The sequence below is a fragment of the Neolamprologus brichardi genome, chromosome 6 (assembly GCF_056152115.1).
Source record: "Neolamprologus brichardi isolate AB-2024 chromosome 6, ASM5615211v1, whole genome shotgun sequence".
NCBI lineage: Eukaryota > Metazoa > Chordata > Actinopteri > Cichliformes > Cichlidae > Neolamprologus > Neolamprologus brichardi.
In genome coordinates, this window is record NC_142109.1 from 4,057,732 (window position 1) to 4,078,415 (window position 20,684).

The 20,684-nt window shown below is 39.6% G+C and overlaps 1 protein-coding gene across 9 annotated transcripts in view; it reads left to right on the plus strand.

Annotated features, from left to right (window-relative positions):
* The window catches only part of cacna1ab (calcium voltage-gated channel subunit alpha1 Ab), a 113,384-nt gene that overhangs the window by 22,677 nt on the left and 70,023 nt on the right, over positions 1–20,684 (plus strand). For all 9 annotated transcript variants that reach the window (XM_087841512.1, XM_087841508.1, XM_087841511.1 and 6 more), the window contains exons 3-18: positions 5,041–5,132; positions 5,474–5,626; positions 6,015–6,202; positions 8,266–8,369; positions 8,493–8,608; positions 8,743–8,787; positions 9,063–9,155; positions 9,354–9,551; positions 11,936–12,048; positions 12,993–13,105; positions 13,553–13,684; positions 13,780–13,852; positions 15,387–15,507; positions 15,738–15,805; positions 18,920–19,026; positions 20,527–20,680. In XM_087841512.1, the coding sequence (XP_087697638.1) occupies positions 5,041–5,132; positions 5,474–5,626; positions 6,015–6,202; positions 8,266–8,369; positions 8,493–8,608; positions 8,743–8,787; positions 9,063–9,155; positions 9,354–9,551; positions 11,936–12,048; positions 12,993–13,105; positions 13,553–13,684; positions 13,780–13,852; positions 15,387–15,507; positions 15,738–15,805; positions 18,920–19,026; positions 20,527–20,680 (1,870 nt within the window). The remainder of the gene's footprint in view (positions 1–5,040; positions 5,133–5,473; positions 5,627–6,014; positions 6,203–8,265; positions 8,370–8,492; positions 8,609–8,742; positions 8,788–9,062; positions 9,156–9,353; positions 9,552–11,935; positions 12,049–12,992; positions 13,106–13,552; positions 13,685–13,779; positions 13,853–15,386; positions 15,508–15,737; positions 15,806–18,919; positions 19,027–20,526; positions 20,681–20,684) is intronic.

Sequence of the window (20,684 nt, forward strand, 5' to 3'; positions counted from 1 at the left end):
GGTGAGGATATTTAGATAAAAGGGTGGAGTGGTAAGTTATCACGTGACCGTAGAGCTTGGTTAGGCGCATCTTTAGATTCTGTAGGTGCAATGCATAGATTCAGTGCTATGTAAATGATTACTAAAATACTTTTAAATGATTTTTTGATAGAAATAACAATACACAGGCGACATTAACAGCAAAAACATGAAGTTAACATTGAGTTAAATAAGGTGATGGCTAGGAGATAGTGATTAGGCTGATTACAGGTAAACCTGTCCAAAGATCTGATTAATGTTTGGACCTAGGCCATTGTTTAACACTTCATTCATTTGCATCTGTTACACAGATGTATTGTGTTTTTTTACGTCCTATCATTTCTATCATATATTGTACAAGACAGAGTTCAGGTGAACTTAGGTAAAGCTAACACACTGTTAGCATATGTAATTGTATATGTGTGTGTGTATGCATGTGTGTGTGCGTGTGTGCATCTTTGCAGGTTGATAGCTAGGTGTTTCCCAGCAGTGAGATCCTCTGTCATCGCTGTCCAAACACCTCCTCCCTCTGCAGCTGAAACACTCTGTCTTTCTCTCTGGAGTCTCTTCAGCTCTCTCTTTGGGGGTTCATTGACTCTCTGCTTGTCTCTACTGCTGAATCTCACACTTTTGACGCACAGGACTATCACTCTTTTTCAATCCGCTCACTCTATCTCACACTTACTCTCTCTTAAGGGATACCTCGTCTCCCTCTTCCCAGTCTGTATTTCATTAGGGAGCGTCTAGTTTAAGATAAATCTCCCTTGTAATACCCTGTGTTTGTAGCCTATATTCCCAGTTTATTTGAATTAATTTGGATTTTAGGGCAATAGAGATATAGAGCTTGTTTCTTTAAGCCTAATTAAGGGCCATGACCTTTTTTTCTTTTTCTTTTTTTTTTAGTGGAGAGTTTTTCTTTTTTTCTGTATGCTACTAAGTGTAATCCATGTCTGAGAAAACGTACTAATTGTGTATGGTTATTAGCATTTAAACATGATTTTCAATCGTAAATTAATATTGTGGCATCAAAGCTTTGTTTAACTGGTGCCTTTTTTCATGAAAGATTTAAGAAAAAGTTGTGATACTAATTAAAAAGATCATAATGGTCGTGTATAACATGATTACACAGCCTTCTGCTCCTCACGTTTGCTTCCTCTCCTTCAACTTAACTCTCAGGGATTTGTCACCCATAGCTGTTCCTCTGTGTCTTCTCGCAATCTTCCATGCACTTCGCTTTCCACTTCATCCATCCATCACCATCACAACCAGCAGCATACTCTCTGCTCCCTCTACTGGCCACATCAATGCACTGTGGGCAGGTTCATCCCTTGACAGTGGCGACTGCATCCTCAGTGTTAGAATTGTCTTCAAAAGCGGTAGATGCCGTCTCACATGAATGCATTTCGGAGCTCTAGATTCACCTTAAATTGATTGTCACAGGAGAAAAAAAAGTGGGACGAAAATAAACAGAGGGCGAAAGGCAAGGCAATAAATGACAGACACAGAGAGACGGAACAGCAGAAAAGTCAGATTAATGATATGAAAACAGACCCTTTGTTCTCTTACCTCATCCATTTGTTTATCCAGGCATGAACCCAACTGCCCAGAAAAATGTCCCCTAAGCTTTAATGCTCCAAGTGAGTAAGCAGTAGTTTGTGCAGGCCAAAAAAGAAAACGATAGGATCATAAAACCAACAGAAAGTCATCCACAATAGATTAAATCATGAAAAACAGAGCTTCCAACAAACCTATTCAGTGGATGTGGTGTATGTCAGGTTTACAGTGTTATATAATACCATGCTGTGGGAAAGTGTATGAGAAAAATGAATTAAGCAAGGCAGAAAAAAGGGCTAACGGAAGTTTAGTTTACACTGATTAAAATTATCTGGTTTAAATTCATTTAGGTTACTATTAAACTACCTAACTATCTCAGTCTAGACTCCCTTAAACAAGCTGCTCTGAGCTGTTCGTTTTCACTAGAACCTCCTCGTGATGTTCTCATCGAGAACATTTGTTCATTTATCTTTGACAAGATCTGTTTTGTCCATGAAACTCATTGATAATGTTTAAGTATGCTTTAAAAGTAGATGTTAACTTATTAAACTGCCACTAGCAGCAGCCATGCAGCTAAAACAATTGTTCTGATCACCTGCAGTTAAACATCGGCTCAAGCCACCAGTAAACGTCATGCTGTTTCACTTGCTTCATGTCCTGAGTGCTCTCATGAACGCGGTGATTGAAGACCGAAGCCGTCTGCTTATTTTGCTGAGGTCAGGTATTTTCAAATCTGCAGCATTGCCTTTAGCTGTGGCAGTTAAAAAGCCATTGAGAGAATGAGGGGATTGGCTGCTGTTCCTGTGTCTGTTAATAAATGACCTCTTACTGGAATTAGCAACCAACCTGTGGAGAAGTGGGGGAGGGAGTGAGATTAAGAAGGTAGTGGCTGGAACAGGAAAAGCAATGGATGGCAGGGTGGTAGATGCCAACATTTAACAAGTTTTAAATTTGATTTGTGCAGCCCTTTTGTCATTGTTTCAGTCCACTTCCTGTTTCTTAGAAAGGGTGGTACGACTGACTGCTAAATGCTACTCCTATTATTAAATCTCATGCCTTTCTCACACATGGTTAAAAAAATACAATACTGCTTTTTTTTTTTTTAATTTAGGGCATCATTTATAAGGCACATAAAGAAGCACCTCCATTTCCACATAGTACTGATAGGTGGGGTTAGGTTTGCGTGTGATTTGCAAAAGTTGTGCTGTTCTAACGATAGGCACAATCTGTTCATTTCAAAATGGCATGCATAGTCTTCCAAGAGTCGTGCAGTTAAGCACAATTAGGCAAACTGAGAGATGGTATTCAGCTGCAAGTCATTTACTAACAGGACAGGCGCCGCTCGGTAATTGTAATCAGAAAACCATATAAATGTGTATGCTAAATGGCAGACAGAGTCATAAAAATAGAAACAGGGTTCAGTAACTGACAGGTGCCCAAAGTAGGACTGTGAACTGTGCGACAGTATTATGACATCATGCTCTGTTCTTGTATTAAGACAACTTACATCTCGTCCATCTTCAGAACAAACCTTAAAGGTTCATTTCTATACTCTCAGACTGGTTGTGTTAACAGTGCCACCACAACTTTACTATGGTGGGTTTGTTTAGGGAGTAAGTAAGTAAATTAAATTAAAAAAAATATGCAGTTTTTTTTTTGTATCTGTGATCTGTATCTCACGTTTTGAATTTGTGTAGGTCAACCACTACAAACAGCCATGTATTAGAGCAGCGGTCCCCAACCCCCGGGCCTCGGACTGGTACCGGTCTGTGAGTCATTTGGTACCGGGCCGCGAGAGTTGAGGCTCAGGTGTGAAATGTATAGTTTTCAGGGTTTTTATTGGTTTTCAGCGTTATTTTGTTATTGTTTTTATCGTTTACTTGGTTTTCCTGGGTCTTTTCACGTGTGTTATGAATAAATTTTCTTTTTTTCGGTACCGGCATTAGTTTTATTTTGTTGTATTTTTCCGCGACACCTTAAAGGCCGGTCCATGAAAATATTGTCGGGCATAAACCGGTCCGTGGCGCAAAAAAGGTTGGGGACCGCTGTATTAGAGCACAGCTCGTGAGATCACAGTGAAAACCGTATGAGCTGTCCATGGTCCTGAAATGATAACGGTTTCCTTTAAATGTAATCTTTAAAAATGTAAAGTTATTAACGTATATGCATGGATCAGATGATTAAATGAAAAACATAGGCCGCTATTAGGAATTCACGTGCTGATGTTCATGTATGGCCTGATTATTTTCAGGATAAGGTCCGATTTCATCATCATGATCCCCCGTTCTCTCTTTTCTTCTGTGATTTCATTCTGAATGTCTTTGCATAGGCTGTGAAATCATGGCCCATATATGAAATAACGCAAACATTAGTGAATCAGTTTGTGACAAATACAAGAGGGTCAGAACCACCAAACCCACCAACCACAGTTTGTGTTAGCAAATCCGGTCCACAGTGTCATGTATTATGGTGCTATAGGAAAGCTTGCTTACAACTACGGGCCATGTAAAAGCTGACTTATGAGAAAGCAGCTAATAAATGAGTCCAGATATGAATTATGAGTTTTTTTCAGTGGTCAAAGGATAGTCATACAAATGCACAGAAATGCCAGCTAGTGAATGAGAATGATGCTGAGGCTGTGCGACAGCTGGGCTTCTCTTTCTTGTCATTGGTAGCTAATGTGTGGACAGTTACAGTAAGCAAATCATTTCAAAGTATCCTTGTTTGAACTAACTGAGCTTTAAAGAAGAAAGGGAAACTTTTTAGCATCAGATGTCTGCCGATGCAGTGCGCTCCTTCCCTCTATCTCACTCCTCTTCCTCAGTACATCCCCTGTCTACGCCCCCACACTTCCTCCCTCCCCCTCCTATAGGACCTACCCTGCCTTCCGCCTACGTTCAAGACAGGTTGGAAAATTCCATGCTCCTTCTCCAGCTGACTTTGTGCCAGAGCGCTCTCTCTCTCTCACACACACACCTACACATTAAAGACACACAGAGCAGTCAGAACAGATACAGAATGTGTCAGCAGTTTCCAACAGCAAACATATTGTTACTGAAGTAACACATCGCACACATAGATACTGGTTTAAGGTGAACATATAGTTGTCTTTATGTTTTCTGATTGTTATTTTTGCTTTCAACTGAGACGTTTTCTGTTATTTAGCCCTTAGCCTAGCATTGATGGGTAAAATAGTTGAAGTACCTTGTCTGTATAGCACAACAGAGCACAACAACACATCGTAACTGCATCTTTAAATTTCACTACAAAGCTGAATCAACACCTCTGTGAATATTCAGAATGCAAAATGGGTTTTGAGACCTGCACAAAGAGAGGATTCATTGAAGGACAGCTGCCTTGAGCAGAACTGGTTTAAGCTAGGCGTACCTAATAAAGTGGTGAGAGTGTAAATGATAGTGTTGACTGCTTTCAGAGACGATCTCATGTATTTTGTTTCTTTCTCTGTAGTATTTTGTCGTCAGTGGGGTCCACGTTTGACCTGAGGACACTGCGAGCCGTCAGGGTGCTGCGACCCTTAAAACTGGTGTCTGGAATTCCAAGTAAGTGTTTTTGTTTCTATGCTAATTTCAGATCCTTCCATACAAACCATGTCACATTCAAGTCCAATGAATAAAATCTGAACAAATCTGAATTTTACTGCAAGTTGCAATTTTTTTGATATTCTGTATATTCTTTGTCATTACAACGTGGTTGCCAATCGAGGAGCTACTAGACAAGCTAACCTCGCTGCTCTTAATTTACTGACTGACATTTAACAACATCGACCTTACATTTATCACTTAGTAGCATACTGTCTACTTTATTTTTGATTTGTTCTAAAAAGCACCCAAGCTATTCCATGTCTATTATTTATTTGCGTGTCTTGCACTGAATCCTCCAGGCCTGCAGGTGGTGCTCAAGTCCATTATGAAGGCTATGATCCCCCTGCTGCAGATTGGTCTCCTCTTATTTGTGGCCATCCTCATGTTTGCAATCATCGGCCTGGAGTTTTACATGGGACAGTTCCACAAGACTTGCTATGATGATGTTACAAGTAAGTAGAAAGTGGTAAAAAACAATGTGTGGTGAGCCTTTGTGACTTGTTCTAACAGAAAGGGTGGTGGCCCCATCCCATTTCAGGTGTACCATAGGGCTTCTTTTCATTAAGAAAATAACAAATAAATAATAAAATGAATGATGGAGGCTTTGGTTTTTTGGGTCCTGGTTTTTTTATGCTATCCTTGTGGCTTGTTTTAATAGTTCATAGACTCAAAATACATGAGTGTGTGTGTGTGTAACTCACTGAAAAAAGTGTTACTTTGTCAGAATTTGTTAGCCTCTCGAACAGATGAACACAGCCACTACATTTTTTTTCTTTCTGACACCCAAAATGGTTATTTAGTTATTTTATAGTGAAGTTGTATCTTTCTCTCTGTGATCAGATGAGACTGCAGATGACAGGCCGTGTGGTACTGCATCGCCATCCCGGCTGTGCTCCAATGGCACGCACTGTGGGGAAGAGTGGATTGGACCCAACTACGGGATCACCCAGTTCGACAACATTCTGTTCGCCGTGCTCACCGTCTTCCAGTGCATCACCATGGAGGGATGGACAAACATGCTGTACCACGTATGTCTGACTAGCCACCCGAGACCCTTTTTCTTTTAGCTGAACATCAGGCGATTGGGGAGAACCATCATGCTTTCACTGTGGAAAGCAGTTACCTGTACCCATTGGTTTGTGTATTGCACCAACACCAATATTTACTAATTAGTGATACCAAACATAAAATCCTCTAGGCATAATGAAAATTTGCTGAAATGTGACCATTGACTAAACCATGTTATTTGTCAGATAAATGCATTAAAAAGGCTCCAAAGTATTAACATAGAAGCCGATAGAGACTGACTCACTTTTAAGCCTCTGGTCATTCAAGGAACTGCAGTTTGAGGTTTAAATTTGGTGAAAGCAGTAAAGTGATTTTTACTCTTATTTGTATTTAAGCACACGGGACTTGCTACATTGGTTGGAGGTTAGAGTTGAGCTGAATTTCAATTATCCAAACGAAGCGTAAAGTATTTAAAGATCTGATTCAAAATGCCATTTATTTGCCCAAAAGACATATCCCGTATACTCTGTCATTATCTCTTTGACTTCCTTTATCCATCATCTGTCCTTTTCCTGCTTTTGGAGCTGCTCTCTTTTTCTTCTCCTCCGCTCACTATTCTGGTCCGTCTTGCTCTATATTTAACATCTTTTCTGATGGATGGAGGCTGACTTCCACTCTCACACGAGCAGTTGGGAGGAAACCAATGAAAATTTAATAGAGGATGGACTGAGCATTGTAGCAGCAGTACAAAATCCAGTGCATAGATGCAGCCCTCCAACAGTGGATTATAATCATAGTTTATTAGCTCATAGTTTATCAAAAAGAAATACGATATCCTCTTATTGTTAGTTGAGTGAAAGAAGTAAGTCACACAGTATCTGAGGATTACAGGGAGACCCAAAAACCTTTGGACATACTTTCTAAATGTTTTGTAGTTTTGCCTCCGTACACCACCCACAGTGGATTTTAAATTAAACAGTCAGCATGTGAGTAAAGTGTTGGCTTTCATTTTAGAAAAAAGAATGAAAATAAAAAGTACTCTTTAGGTATGAAGACATTTTCTATACAGTCCTCTGTTTTCAGAGGTTCAAAGGTAATGGGACAAGCAAACATTTTTAAAATATTAGTATAGTTTATAATACTCGGAGGACAATCGTTTTCACTTTACTTTCAATTGCTGCTTGTTTGTGGCTCTCGCTGCCTTCAGTTTTGACTTTAGTAACTGAAAAGCAAACGTTGTTGCAGTGATGCCCAAACTGTGGTGTTGAGCACTGAAGGTAGTTCAGGTACAATTTTTCTGTATGAATTTATTCATTTATATGAAAAGTGAATTATAGCTGGTAATAGGAGGGGGTTAGTTTGAGATGTTACTTTGACCTACATTTACTGTTCTTGCATCAAAGTTTTGGTAATAACACTTTGCATAAGACTGGGTTGCATTAGCAATTTATAGACAACAGCCTGTGTTGTTTAGGTTTCTTGAATAAAAATTTTAAGGAAGTTCATCACTTCTTCTTGTATTTTGATTAGAGTGAAGGTTTAAGATTGGGATGTTTTAAATGGGCCACAGCACTCTTGACTGCTGTGTTAGGTTCTATCTATGAGGTACATCTAATCTATTAGATCAGATTGGGGTCAGATCAGTGATTTAACTACTGAAGAATACCCCTTTCTTTGCCTTGAGAAGCTTTAGGGTTGGTTTAGAAGTGGTCATTATCCATCTGTGTGTTTTGCAGCATCTGACTGAGTTTAAGCAAAGAGTTTAGCCTCAAATATTTCAAAATTCAATGTGCTACTTGTATGAGCAGTCACACTGGCGTTGTGGTTACATAAATGCCCACGCCACCATGTTTGACAGATGATGTGGTGCACTTTTTCTCATCATTCTGGTACACGTTAACCTTGATCTCATCTCTCCGAAGCATTCCCCAAAAATGAACAAAGGAATCAAATCTGACAGTTGTGAGCTAAAGTGTTGAAAGGCTTATTAGAACAAACGTAGTTGGCATTCTCTGCAGAAGAAAAGCAAAGGAAAGTTAAACCAAAAGTGCATGACCGATGTGTGGCCGTGTGTTTCTTGCAGAGTAACGATGTAAGTGGCAGTTACTTTAATTGGATGTACTACGTCCCCCTCATCATCATCGGCTCCTTCTTCATGCTCAACCTGGTGCTGGGTGTACTCTCAGGGTAAAAGCCTGCCATTTGTCTTACAAAAACAATTGAGCTTTGTTTTTTTTTCCCACAATAATTTATGTTTTGCACTTTCGTTCCATGAATAGTAAAAAAAAAAAATGACAAATGTTCCCACAGTGAATTTGCCAAAGAGAGGGAGCGAGTGGAGAACAGGAGCGAATTCCTCAAGCTGAGGAGACAGCAGCAGATTGAGAGGGAGCTCAACGGATACCTTGAGTGGATCTGTAAAGCAGGTCAGTGCGCACTCGCATTCACACCAGTGCTGACACATGCTGCTCAAGCTCCTACTAGAGAATTAAGAAAAACACACACACACAACCAAATCCTGATATAATGCTCGAAAATCTCATTTCATTAAATTCTACAGAGGAGGTGATTCTGGCTGAGGAAGATGCTACAGGGAACTTTGATGGTAACTAAACTTCATTTGCTGTGTTAATGTTTTTATATGACAATGAGAAAGCCACTGCCCATAGAGTATAAATAAAGGTACATCAAATAAAAGTCTAGTACAATTTTTTTTTATCTTAAATGCTTTAGCGGTTTTTAGAGCTGCTCATTTAAATGTGCAAATAAATGTGGGATTTAGCGCGGTACAGCAGCAAGTGACAGATTCTGTGGGAAGGGTGAGAGAGTGACATCTGAGAGACAGACTGAAGACGAGACAATTCGTTTCTCTCTCTCTAGGTTCGAGGCGTAGGCCAACCATCAAAACCAAAAACAACAAGACAGAGCTGCTGAACCCTGAGGAAGGAGAGGACAACATTGGAGATGCAGTAGGTAAGACAAACACAGGGATGACACGCAAAGGACGAATAAGGACCAAGAACAGAGTCGTGTTTTGAATTCTACACTATCTTTATCATTGTAAAGATAGAGGAAACTGAACTGGAGATATAAATCTGTTAAATCTTAAATATAGACTCTTATGTCTCCCTTATATCCCCTTCGTCCCCGTTTTCTCCTTCTTCTTCTTAGGTTTTGCACGCTCCAGCATAAAGAGCGGTAAGGAGGGCTCCAATTACAGCAAGAATGAGCGACGGATGCGATTCTTCATCCGTAAGATGGTGAAGACGCAGGCTTTCTACTGGATAGTGCTCTTTCTGGTGGGCCTCAACACCATCTGTGTGGCCGTGGTGCACTACGACCAGCCTGAGATGCTCACTGACTTTCTCTGTGAGTAAAAGCCAGAGAGTGTACAGAAAAGATGGATGCACTGTGATGACAAACACTTGTTTGTGGACCCCAATTTTTAAGTGTTGATACTAGATGCCCTCTGTATAAAGGTACATTCATGGATTCTATAGACACATCACACACACACAGGTGGCTGCTAATTACTGCTAGCATTTTAATAAATTAACACAGGAATTTCCCTCACTAGTTCAGTTCGCCTTTATATTTTGCTAGAGACAGATTTTCTGATAATTTTTTAAAGTGCTCTTGAGAAATAATTCAATGTTTTTCTTTGGACATTGGCTGCTTTTTCTCTTTGTTTTCAGTCTAGTGTTTTTTAAGTGACCATTTTCATGTTTTTCTGTTTGTTGAGCACCTAAGTCAAATAATCCAGTGTTGTGTTTTCAAATAACCCATACCTTAGCAAACAGCTAATTTTAAATTGTATCTGAAAGCACATTTTTACTAGCAGCCTGTCGCAAAAATACATAATTTGTTCCCATTTCTTTAATATATGAAAAAATGTCAAAGATAACAAAGTTTAACTGGCACAAAGTAGTATTTTTGTACATAAAATAGTATTTTTGTACCAACAAGGTGATTCCCAATGAGCTATTAGTTTACAACTTGGGGTATCTCGGCATGGTGTGCAGTGTCCTTGAAAAATATGAGGAAATCGGATGAAAGTAATTCAATTTATTTATTTATTTATATAGCGCCAAATCACAACAAAAGTCGCCTCAAGGCGCAAGTAGAAGTGCTTGACGTAAAAAAAACCTCATCTATGGTAAATGAATAGTATCTGAAAGTTGTGGCAAAAGTCCAGCAAAGACTTGACACAGGACCTAAGAGAGGCCCTTAAGCTGATCCATCCATTGTTTGAGGAAGTGTAATCAGAAATGGTCTCAGTGGAAGGCTGTCCATCAAGACGCCATTCTTAAGGAAGAGAAACGGGAAGAGAAGGCTCAGGTATCATCATCGTTGTCATCTTTATTTATAAAGCACTTTAAAACAACCACAGCTGACCCAAAACGCTGTACATTGGAACTGAATAATAATAATTAGGTAAACCTAATTACACAAGAACTGGATTGAATATCAGGGCCAACATTTCTGTGATGAATCAAACTCTTTAGCTGAAATCACGATCAGTATGTTCAGAGGTCAGGTGTTGACTTTCAAGCTCAAGTCTGTTTTTGGTTTATATACCCAGGTTTATGTTTGCATATGCTTCAATAGATTACTGCACATATTTCCCATTTCCCTAGTAAAATACAAACAAAAGGTGGCTCAAAACCTTTGCTCAATATAGAATGTACTCTATTTTTTCACATGTTAAATGCCTTTATGCTGTGAGTCATGTAACTTAAAAAGAAAATACTACCCCAGCACTTTATCACGTGTTATTGTGTGAGCAGCATGTTAAATGCTAATGATTAAGAATTGTTACGATTAAAAACAGGAGAAATTAAAACCAGTGATTACTTCAGTATTTATACACTACTTTATATACTAATGCTGCATGTTTTATTTGGGTCACAGGAATGTCTGTTTGGCACTGATGTTCATTAACAGTACACCATGTGCAGGGATGCAAAATGCAACACTAAGGCAAACATCTGACACTACGTGTGATGTGCTTCGCTGTTTCCAGTTTAATCTCCACCGCTGCCCACTCTCACCTCGTCCCAACCTGAGTCATCTTTTTTACACTTCAGATCTACCGTTTCCTCCTACACATGCAAACAAGCCTTTACAAATTTAACTACACCAAACAGCAGAAACAGAGTGTGTTCTCTATTTCTCGAGCGTTATCCCCATTCTGTAGTTACACGTATCCTTGATCTGCACTATCATGCTCAGAAGAGTTTTGTTTGCTGAGTTCCACTTGACACACGTTGTGTAACTCTTTAGTTTTAGTTGCTGGCTTGCTGCTGCTGATGTGACCACACACATAAATACTTACTACTACATGTGTACACACAAGCCGTGATGGAGTCAGCTTGTTGTCCCTGGCTGGTGTCCAGCTGCATTAGCATACAAAGTTGTCGTTGCTGATGAAGTCCCTTCATCACCACAATCTCATACACACCTCTATTATCATTCACTCAACTGAGTCTTTCTCTCACTCTGTCATCCTCCCATCTGGTTGTCACTACTACCTTCTACATCTTTTTACCTGATTTTGATTTTTGTCTTTTTATCTCATTTTGGTTTTTCTCTCCGTGGCCTCACTTTCTTTCGTTTTCGCCTTCCTTTCTCCACATCCTTATGTCGCCCTCTTGTTCTAACTCACATTCCTCGCCTTCTGTTTCTAACAAAATCCCTTCTCTTTGCTTCATCCGTGCCCCAAATCATTCTTTTCTCCTTTGTTCTCTCTCCAGTCTATGCAGAGTTTGTCTTCCTCGGTTTGTTCATGTCTGAGATGCTGATCAAGATGTACGGTCTGGGCATCCAGCCCTACTTCCATTCCTCATTCAACTGCTTCGACTGTGTGGTGAGTGCACAAACTCACACACCAAAAAATGTACTGATTATAAAATCCATCACTGCATTTAATCTCTCACTGAATGTGTTAGTGTGGTGTCTGCTTCTGTAGTAAGTTTTGTTTTTATTGGGGTTTTTTCTTATCAGTTTATTTATTCCTCAGCAAATGTGATCAGAAGCAAAGACTCTAACTCCAACACAGAGACATTTCCATTTATTTATTTATTTTACAGGGGATCCATGTTTTTTTTGGAAAAAAAACCCACCCCAAAACATTATTGTTATTATTAAAACAGGATAATTTGGGCAATAAAATACTATATCTTATCTAAAAGATGCTTCTCGGATGAGAGGTGAAACGTCTTCAAGAAACTTAAAGAAATCCAGACGCTTTTCTTCCCAAGCTCCTTAGAGTACGATGACCTGGATGATTGGGAACCTTCACAGACACATACTGTATCTAAAGTGTTAAACCTTTATCATGTTAAAAAACTGAAATGTGCTGTTGAAATTCCACTTTTTTGTTTTAAATTAAGCCATCTCAGGGATTAAATGTTTAGTGATAGGTATGTTTTCTCTGTTTTGTGATCATTCAAAAACTAAAAGTGCAAAATGTGCCTGCTCAAATTTCTTTTAAAGTTATAACCTATGACTCCTTTTTAGCTACAGTGTAATACTAGACTAATCTTCTTCTTATGACTTCTTCTTTATAAAAGTAATGTTTGCTGACAAAGCCGGTGGTCCCCTGGAAAGGACCCGACAATTCAAAGTAAAATAATAATAAAGAAAAATATGTATTTACCTCAGCTTCTTGGATAACTAAGCAGCATCCTAATATGTCTATGGTATAAACAAGGGTTCTTGTGCCCTGGCAGAGGAAATAAATACAGAAAAATAAATACAAACTTAAACTTCTAATAGCTGCTGACTGTATTGAATTGTGTGTGCGTGCAGGTAATAGTCGGCAGTATCTTCGAGGTTGTGTGGGCCACCATAAAACCAGGCACGTCCTTCGGGATCAGCGTGTTACGAGCTCTGCGATTGCTCCGCATCTTTAAAGTCACAAAGTAAGTCTCTCTCGCTCTTCCTCTGACTTCTCTTAGACTTGCATGCTCTTCCATCAGTACACAAATGAGACGATGATGATAATGAAGCACATGATAAGAGGCCGAGCTTATGGTACTGGTACGATTGTAATGATCATAATCTATTTGGGACACCTGTTGGTTACTGGTGAAGCTCAGAGGTGGTAAAAACAGGAGGGTATACATGAAAAGGAGCAAAACAGCTCAGACACAATTTCATGTTAAAATATCAAATGAACAAAATAAAGGCTGAATTCGGCTTAAAAACATGTACCTGTTCAGAGTTTACGTAAATGGTTTCGATCCTCTTCTTTATCGCTGCCCTCTTTCCTTCCTCCTCTCTCTTTTCTTCTATTGCTTACTTTTTTTGTTGTCTCGTTTATCCTCATCATGTGTCCTTCTTCTTGCACATGTCCTCCTTTTCCTCAGGTACTGGGCACCACTTCGAAACCTGGTGGTTTCTCTGCTGAACTCCATGAAGTCCATTGTCAGCTTATTGTTCCTCCTCTTCCTCTTCATCGTGGTATTTGCCTTGTTGGGGATGCAGCTGTTTGGAGGACAGTCAGTATCACCACTAACTTAAAAAGAAGCTCAACTGCCAGTATTAAATTTGAGCATCTATTTTCTTACTGTACATTTTCCTTTCTTCTCCTTAGATTTAACTTTGACGACGGAACGCCTCCTACTAACTTTGACACTTTTGCTGCAGCAATCATGACAGTGTTTCAGGTGGGGAAGAAAGCTTTGTGCCTGGTTTCTTAGAGAACGAAGCAAATATTAAAATGAGAGTAACTCTGTTTTCCAGACACATTTCTACACTTCACATGACTGAATATTAACAAAGCCTATTGTTGTGCTGTCATCAGTCTTGTTCAGTTCTGACTGCAGGTCCAATGTTTCTGTGTTGTCTTGCAGTGATTTAGAAAGCTGTCTTTTGTTAGGAGCAGTTTTTGCTTTATTTTCTTTGAGTGACTTTGTCAGAGCTGTGTCACTCAAATGTACCAGCTGTATGTGTGTATCAGAGTGTGTAGAGGTATCCAAAGGGCTGAGGGCATTTAAAGTAACACAACTTCATGTCTAATTAGGGATATTTGATATTTGGATTGGACAGTGGTCTGATCCTTACTTGAAAAGCTTGATTGGACAATGTATGTATGGCTGATAAATGCAGCTTACTTGTTGTTTACTACAAAGCACATCAACAGCAGATTAAGCATGACCATTATTGTAGCATGGAGGAATTTCACAGCAAAGCCGCTGCAGCTTGGAGACGTTGCAGTCCAGCAACTCCCAAAACCTTTTTACTAGAAATGGTGCTCAAGTGAGTTGACGCAAAAAAACCACCAGAATACGTAAAATCTCTGTGAATATTTTGTGTGTCGTGTATTTTGTTGAACTCCTGTGTTCTAAAGGCAGCCGTTCACACCAACTGTGTAATTTTGCTGAAAGAATTTGCGACATTTCTTTTTTCTAACCAAGCTCCAGTTTTTCAGATCTGAATAAACAGATCTGACCAATCAGATTATTGCATTTCGCAATACGTGCACTTGTAGCTCAAAATGCGCAGTACTGAATATAGTAAAATAATACAGTTTTTAGCTCAGACACACAGCTAGATGCTGCTCTGGTCAATCAGATCTCCGAAATTATTTCTCTGGAAATATCGAGCGAAATATGTGCAAACCATGAAGTTCTCCCAGCTGCTGTGTTCTCTTTATTATGTGATTTTTGAGGATGAATATTCCACAAAAATGTAACACATTCAGTGCGCATATAGATTATACCAGCGGTCCCCAACCCCCGGGCCTCGGACCGGTCCGTGAGTCGTTTGGTACCAGGCCGCGAGAGTTGAGGCTCAGGTGTGAAATGTAGGGTTTTCAGGGTTTTTATCGATTTTCAGCGTTATTTTGTTATCGTTTTTATCGTTTACTCGGTTTTCCTGGGTCTTTTCACGTGTGTTATGAATAAATTTTCTTTTTTTCGGTACCGGTACTAGTTTTATTTTGTTGTATTTATCCGCGACACCTTAAACGCCGGTCCGTGAAAATATTGTCGGGCATAAACTGGTCCGTGGCGCAAAAAAGGTTGGGGACCGCTGTATTACACCACAAGCTCGGATCCAAATGTTATTGGTTACGTTATTATTACTGCTTGATTACTTATTGTTAACAGATAAGTGGTCAAGCAGTGAAGCGACTAAAGGCTTTCACAGCAAACTCACTTCTTTTATATCAGACCAATGAAACTAAAACTCTCTCGACAGATCCTGACAGGAGAAGACTGGAATGAGGTGATGTACTATGGCATTGAGTCCCAGGGTGGAGTGAAAGACAAGGGGATGATCTTCTCCATCTTCTTTATTGTCCTGACACTCTTTGGCAACTGTATCCTGCCTTCACGCTTACCTGTGCATGTACTCAAATGTGCTGTATACATGTACAGTCTATATGTACTAAGAAAAGTTATACAGATGCATATATTTTGTCATACACATAAAATTCAACTTGTTTTGCTTCTTCTGTCATTTGCTTGTCTACAACACGTCGTATCTTTTTTGTCTCCACTTGGTTTTCTGCTTCCTGTCAGCACTTCTCCCTAACCTCTGCCACCACAGACACTCTGCTTAACGTCTTCTTGGCCATCGCTGTTGACAATCTGGCCAATGCCCAGGAGCTTACAAAGGTACAGGTCTACGTGTTATGCTATGTGTTACCCAGCTGTTGTGGTTAGCTAAAGCACTTGCAAGCATAAAGATCTTCCTGGCAGCTTTCACTGTGAGAATGCTTTGGGCCAGTTTATAGAAATATACACTGCTGATAAAAATTAAACAAACACTTTTTAATCAGAGTTTAACATCAAGTTATACTCTGTTAAACTGATTTGGTCAATTAAGTAGCAGAGGGGATTTTTCATCAGTTTCAGCTGCTTTGGTGTTTTTTTTCTCAAAGATTTATTTATTGCTTTTCCAACAACATTTTAACCAACAGGAAGAGAGAGTTCAAATAAAATAAAGGAGAAAATTAATAAAAAAAATTTAAAAAAATTTGGGTGTATAATAGTAATGTATGTACATCATATATGAATAGTGTTAGGGGAACACATAGATATAGTTATACATACTCTCCCATGTAGATCATTCAGATATTATTACAGGAAAAAAATATATATATACATATATATATATATATATATATATATATATATATATATATATATGTATATAGATAAATAAAACAAAACAAAATACCCCCCCCCCCCCCCAAAAAAAAGTAAAACAAAATAAATTAAAAAAACAGAAAAACAAAAAACACAAGGGTTAACAGATAGTGCTCCAGAAAAGTATAAAACAAGTATAACATAGTGAGACGTAGGTTTAAGTGCATTATTCCAGGGCTTCAGGCTGAAGTTTAGTCCAAGGGTGTCAAGTTAGTTAGAGAGGCATCTGAACTAACGGTTGCAGTGATAAACTGTGTCCTCTTCAGTTCCAGTCCATTTAATTTCACATCTCTTTTCCTGTCCTATTGAGCAGTCCAGCACTCGGAGGCCCCCCAGGTTCTCTTTAACAGCTGCAACACTACTTCTCCCATACAGGTTGAATGGATATAGTCATTTCTATTCACTATCGATCGTCTCCTCACTTTCCAAAAATAACAAAAAATTTTCCCACATTTTTTTAAAGGAAGCATGTTTACCCTTTATCATAGACGTAAGTTTCTCCAAACCAAGGGATTTTGACAGTGTCGATAACCAAGTTCTCAGGTGTGGTCTACTAATGGATCTCCATGATTTGGCTGTGCTATATTTCCCCTGTAACAGGCAGAAGATTGTGGTTTTTTGGTTAACCTTACTCAGCTGGATTTCAGCGGGGAAAATTCCTAGGATGCATAGTTTAGGACACAGTTTCAGCTTGACACTTGTAATATGCGCAATTACATCTAAAACTTCTTTCCAAAACTTTTGGATTTTTGAGCATTCCCATAGGCAATGCATCAGTGTGCCTTTTCCCCCACATTTAACACATATGTCTGGGGTTTTGGGGTCAAATTTGTTTAATAATGTTGGGGTGATATATGTTCTCATTAACCATTTATAGTGAATTAGTTTAAATTGGGTGTTTATAGATTGTGTTTGGGCTTTCAAGCAGGCTTTTTGCCATTCCTCTGTAGTTATTCTACACTCTAAGTCTTGACACCATGCAAGTCTTTCTTTTTCTGAGGATGTTTGAGAGCCATCTCTGAGGTTGCTGTAAAAAACGGGATATTAAACCCTTCTTCAGCTGATGGTTTATTGCTATGTCCTCTAATGAGTTTAGAGTGGGCAATGTTAGGGATTTTTGAGTTTTTGAAATGAAGCTTCTGATTTGAAGAAATTTGAAAAAGTGTTTAGTTGGAATGCCAAATTTCTCTGTCAAGCCATTAAAACATAGTAGGGTGTCCTTGTCAAATAGGTCTGCAACTTTGCACAGGCCTCTGACGGCCCACATTTTAAAGCCCAAATCTTTCCAGCCGGGTTTAAAGGCGCTGTTGCCCCAGATAGGTGAGAATTGGGATAGTGCTGGCGTTTCATTTTTAAACTTGAGTGCGTCGAACCAGACACGGATGGTATTTTTAACAAAGAGGTTTGGTGTATCTTTCATCAGATCTTTATACTTTGCGGAGCTGCTTTGGTGTTAATAAAAACAACAGGTGCACTAGAGGGGTAGCAATGAGACAACCCCCAAAACAGGAACGGTTTCACAGGTGGAGGACACTGAGATTTTTTCCTCCTCGTCTTTTCTGACTTTTTTTTTTTCACTAGTTTTGCATTTGGCTACAGTCAGTGTTACTACTGGTAGCATGAGGCGATACCTGGATCCTGCAGAAGTTGCACAGATAGTCTTCCAGGATGGCACATCAATTTGTGCCACTGCCAGAACATTTCTCCCGGCACAGTCTCAAAAGCATGAAGGAGATTCCAGGAGAGCTGGACAGGGTTGTAGAAGGTCCTTAACACATGAGCAGGACCGGTATCTGCTCATTTGTGCAAGGAGGGCCAGCATGACCTCCAGCAGGTTACTGGTGTGAATGTCTCTGACCAAACAATCAAAAACAGGGCCTGGCATCCTCTAGTGGACTCTGTGCTCACTGACCTCTGTCCAGGAGCTCAGTGATGCCCTGGTCAAGATATGGGAGGAGATCCTCCAGGACGCCATCCATCCTGTCATTAGGAGAATGCTCCGATGTTGTCGGCATGCATACAAACTTATGGAGGTCATACAGACTGTTGAGTATTAATTTTGAGTTGCTACAATGAAATTTTGGCAAAATGGACTAGCCTGCCACATCATTCTTGCACTTTAGGTAGGTTGATCATTTTCATTTCCATAAAACGATGCTCTATCCTTTTGTTCCTAACACATTATCAGTCCATATTAATATAGATATTCAATGAGACCTGATGTTCTTTAATTCATTGATTTATTTATTTTTGTGCAGTGTAGTATCCTAAAACTTTGTGTATTTCACTTTTATATGTCAAAAACACTTGTAGGCACAGCAAGTGATGCGTTTCCAGTGTTCAAAATTGACCTCATGGAAACCTCTCGTCTTGTCTCCAGCTGCAGTAAACTTAGTTCTTGGTTACCAACTATGGTGCAGCTGGTAGTCATTTCAGGTTTTTTACTAGATTGGCAAGAAAACACCTTCAAGCGTCATTAAGTCACTGAAGAGGGAAGAATTGTTTTCGTCTCCAGTGTTGGTGGGAGTTCATTTTGCTCTACCTCTATCAGTATTTACACTAAAAGTTCTTCTTTAACAGGATGAAGAAGAACAGGAAGAGGCAGCCAATCAGAAGACAGCACTACAGAAGGCAAAGGAGGTGGCAGAGGTCAGCCCTCTGTCAGCTGCCAACCTGTCTATTGCTGCGTGAGTTGACACATTTACACAGATAACCCTCAAAAATGTGAGTACATTCAAAACACTGCACATAAAATCCATCATGTGGCTGCAGTGACAAAGAGGCACAATCCCACGTGCGATGTTTTTTTCTTTTCTTCCAGGACTGTCTTTCGTAACATTTGTGATTGGCAGGCATTCATTTGCACACAACACACACATACACAGTCACCATCACACTCTCACTGTTCTCTAAAACACGATAAAGCGATTGTTCTGAGAGTGAAAGGAACAGATTCAGGGCTTTGTGAAGGGAAGAAGAGCGAGAGGCGGACAGTCTGTAGAATCTTCTCCTGGCAGCAGAAACACTGACAATAGTATACATGAGAATGTTGCTCAAATAAACTCACTGCTCCTTTGGAAGTCACTGGACTTTTTAGTCGCTGTGGCTCACTGAGCCTGTGCTGAGAAGATTTGGTGCTGGTAAATTTGTGTTGGAGAGATGGTCATCAGTCACAGGTGAAGATAATTCCTTCATAAAACTGCTCACAACATGGTCTGATTAATTTCTGAAAAAAACTCCAATCTTATTTTATTTGTTGTTTTCAGTAATAATGAGGCAAGTAAGATGCATTTCTTTTATTCAAACCAGTATCAGCCAAGCTGCAAAGCTCTTACCTAAACAGTCTACATGAATAAATAAGAACATACATAAAGTCATACATGTAATTGGATTTTCCCTTTAAGGATGTTAGGAGAAAAACCTCAGGAAGCAAAGAATCACGGGCCCAGAGTTAATTCATGTACATGGGCGATTCCTGAGCACGATCTGTCAACTACAGAGTCGTGCAGAAATGCGCGCCGAGCATCTGCTCAAACTTTATTATATACTGTCTTATCTTGCATAACACTCATGGGTGGAGTACAAGTTAAGGAAAAAACAACTTCTTATCTGGTGATTGCATACGAGGCGGCACAGGGTGCAGCCTTGCAAGACAAAGATGAACAAGTTGATTAACGATCTTGTAGTGGGTGTTGTCTAAACTTGAGCAACTTCTTCATGTGGTCACTTTGTTCCAGTTAAAGAAATGCTGACACGCTATGTACAGGCATTACTGCGAAATTCAAACAACGCTAAACATAAGCAATTATCACAGTTGAATATTAATAAAATTCAAAATCTTTTAACAAAGGATGAACCGTTTTTACATTACTGCTACTGATGTGTGGCTAAATGTCAGTGGGTTTGTCCTCAAGTGTCTAATCCTTCTTTTCCTTTTTCTTTCTCACTTACTCATTACCATCTCTTTCCCCATAACACCTCTGACAACAATACAATGACACCAATTTCCCTGCTTATTCATTCTTCAACATCTTCACTTTATCTCCACCTCGTCCTCCTGCCTTACCTGAAACCACTCACATCTGCCTTTCTTTTATTTTACTACACCCTCTCATGTTTCCCCTCCATCTTCGCCGTAACTAAAACTCCTTTTCTCCTGCCTAACATCCCCTCATTTCCCCCAACAGTAAGGAGCAGCAAAAGAACCACACCAAGGGAAATAAGTCGGTGTGGGAGCAGAGAACAAGTGAGATTCGCCGACAGAACCTAATGACGAGCCGCGAGGCGCTCTACAATGAGCTGGAGCAGGAAGACTGGAAGGTGGGAGTCGAGGGAGAAGAGGTGA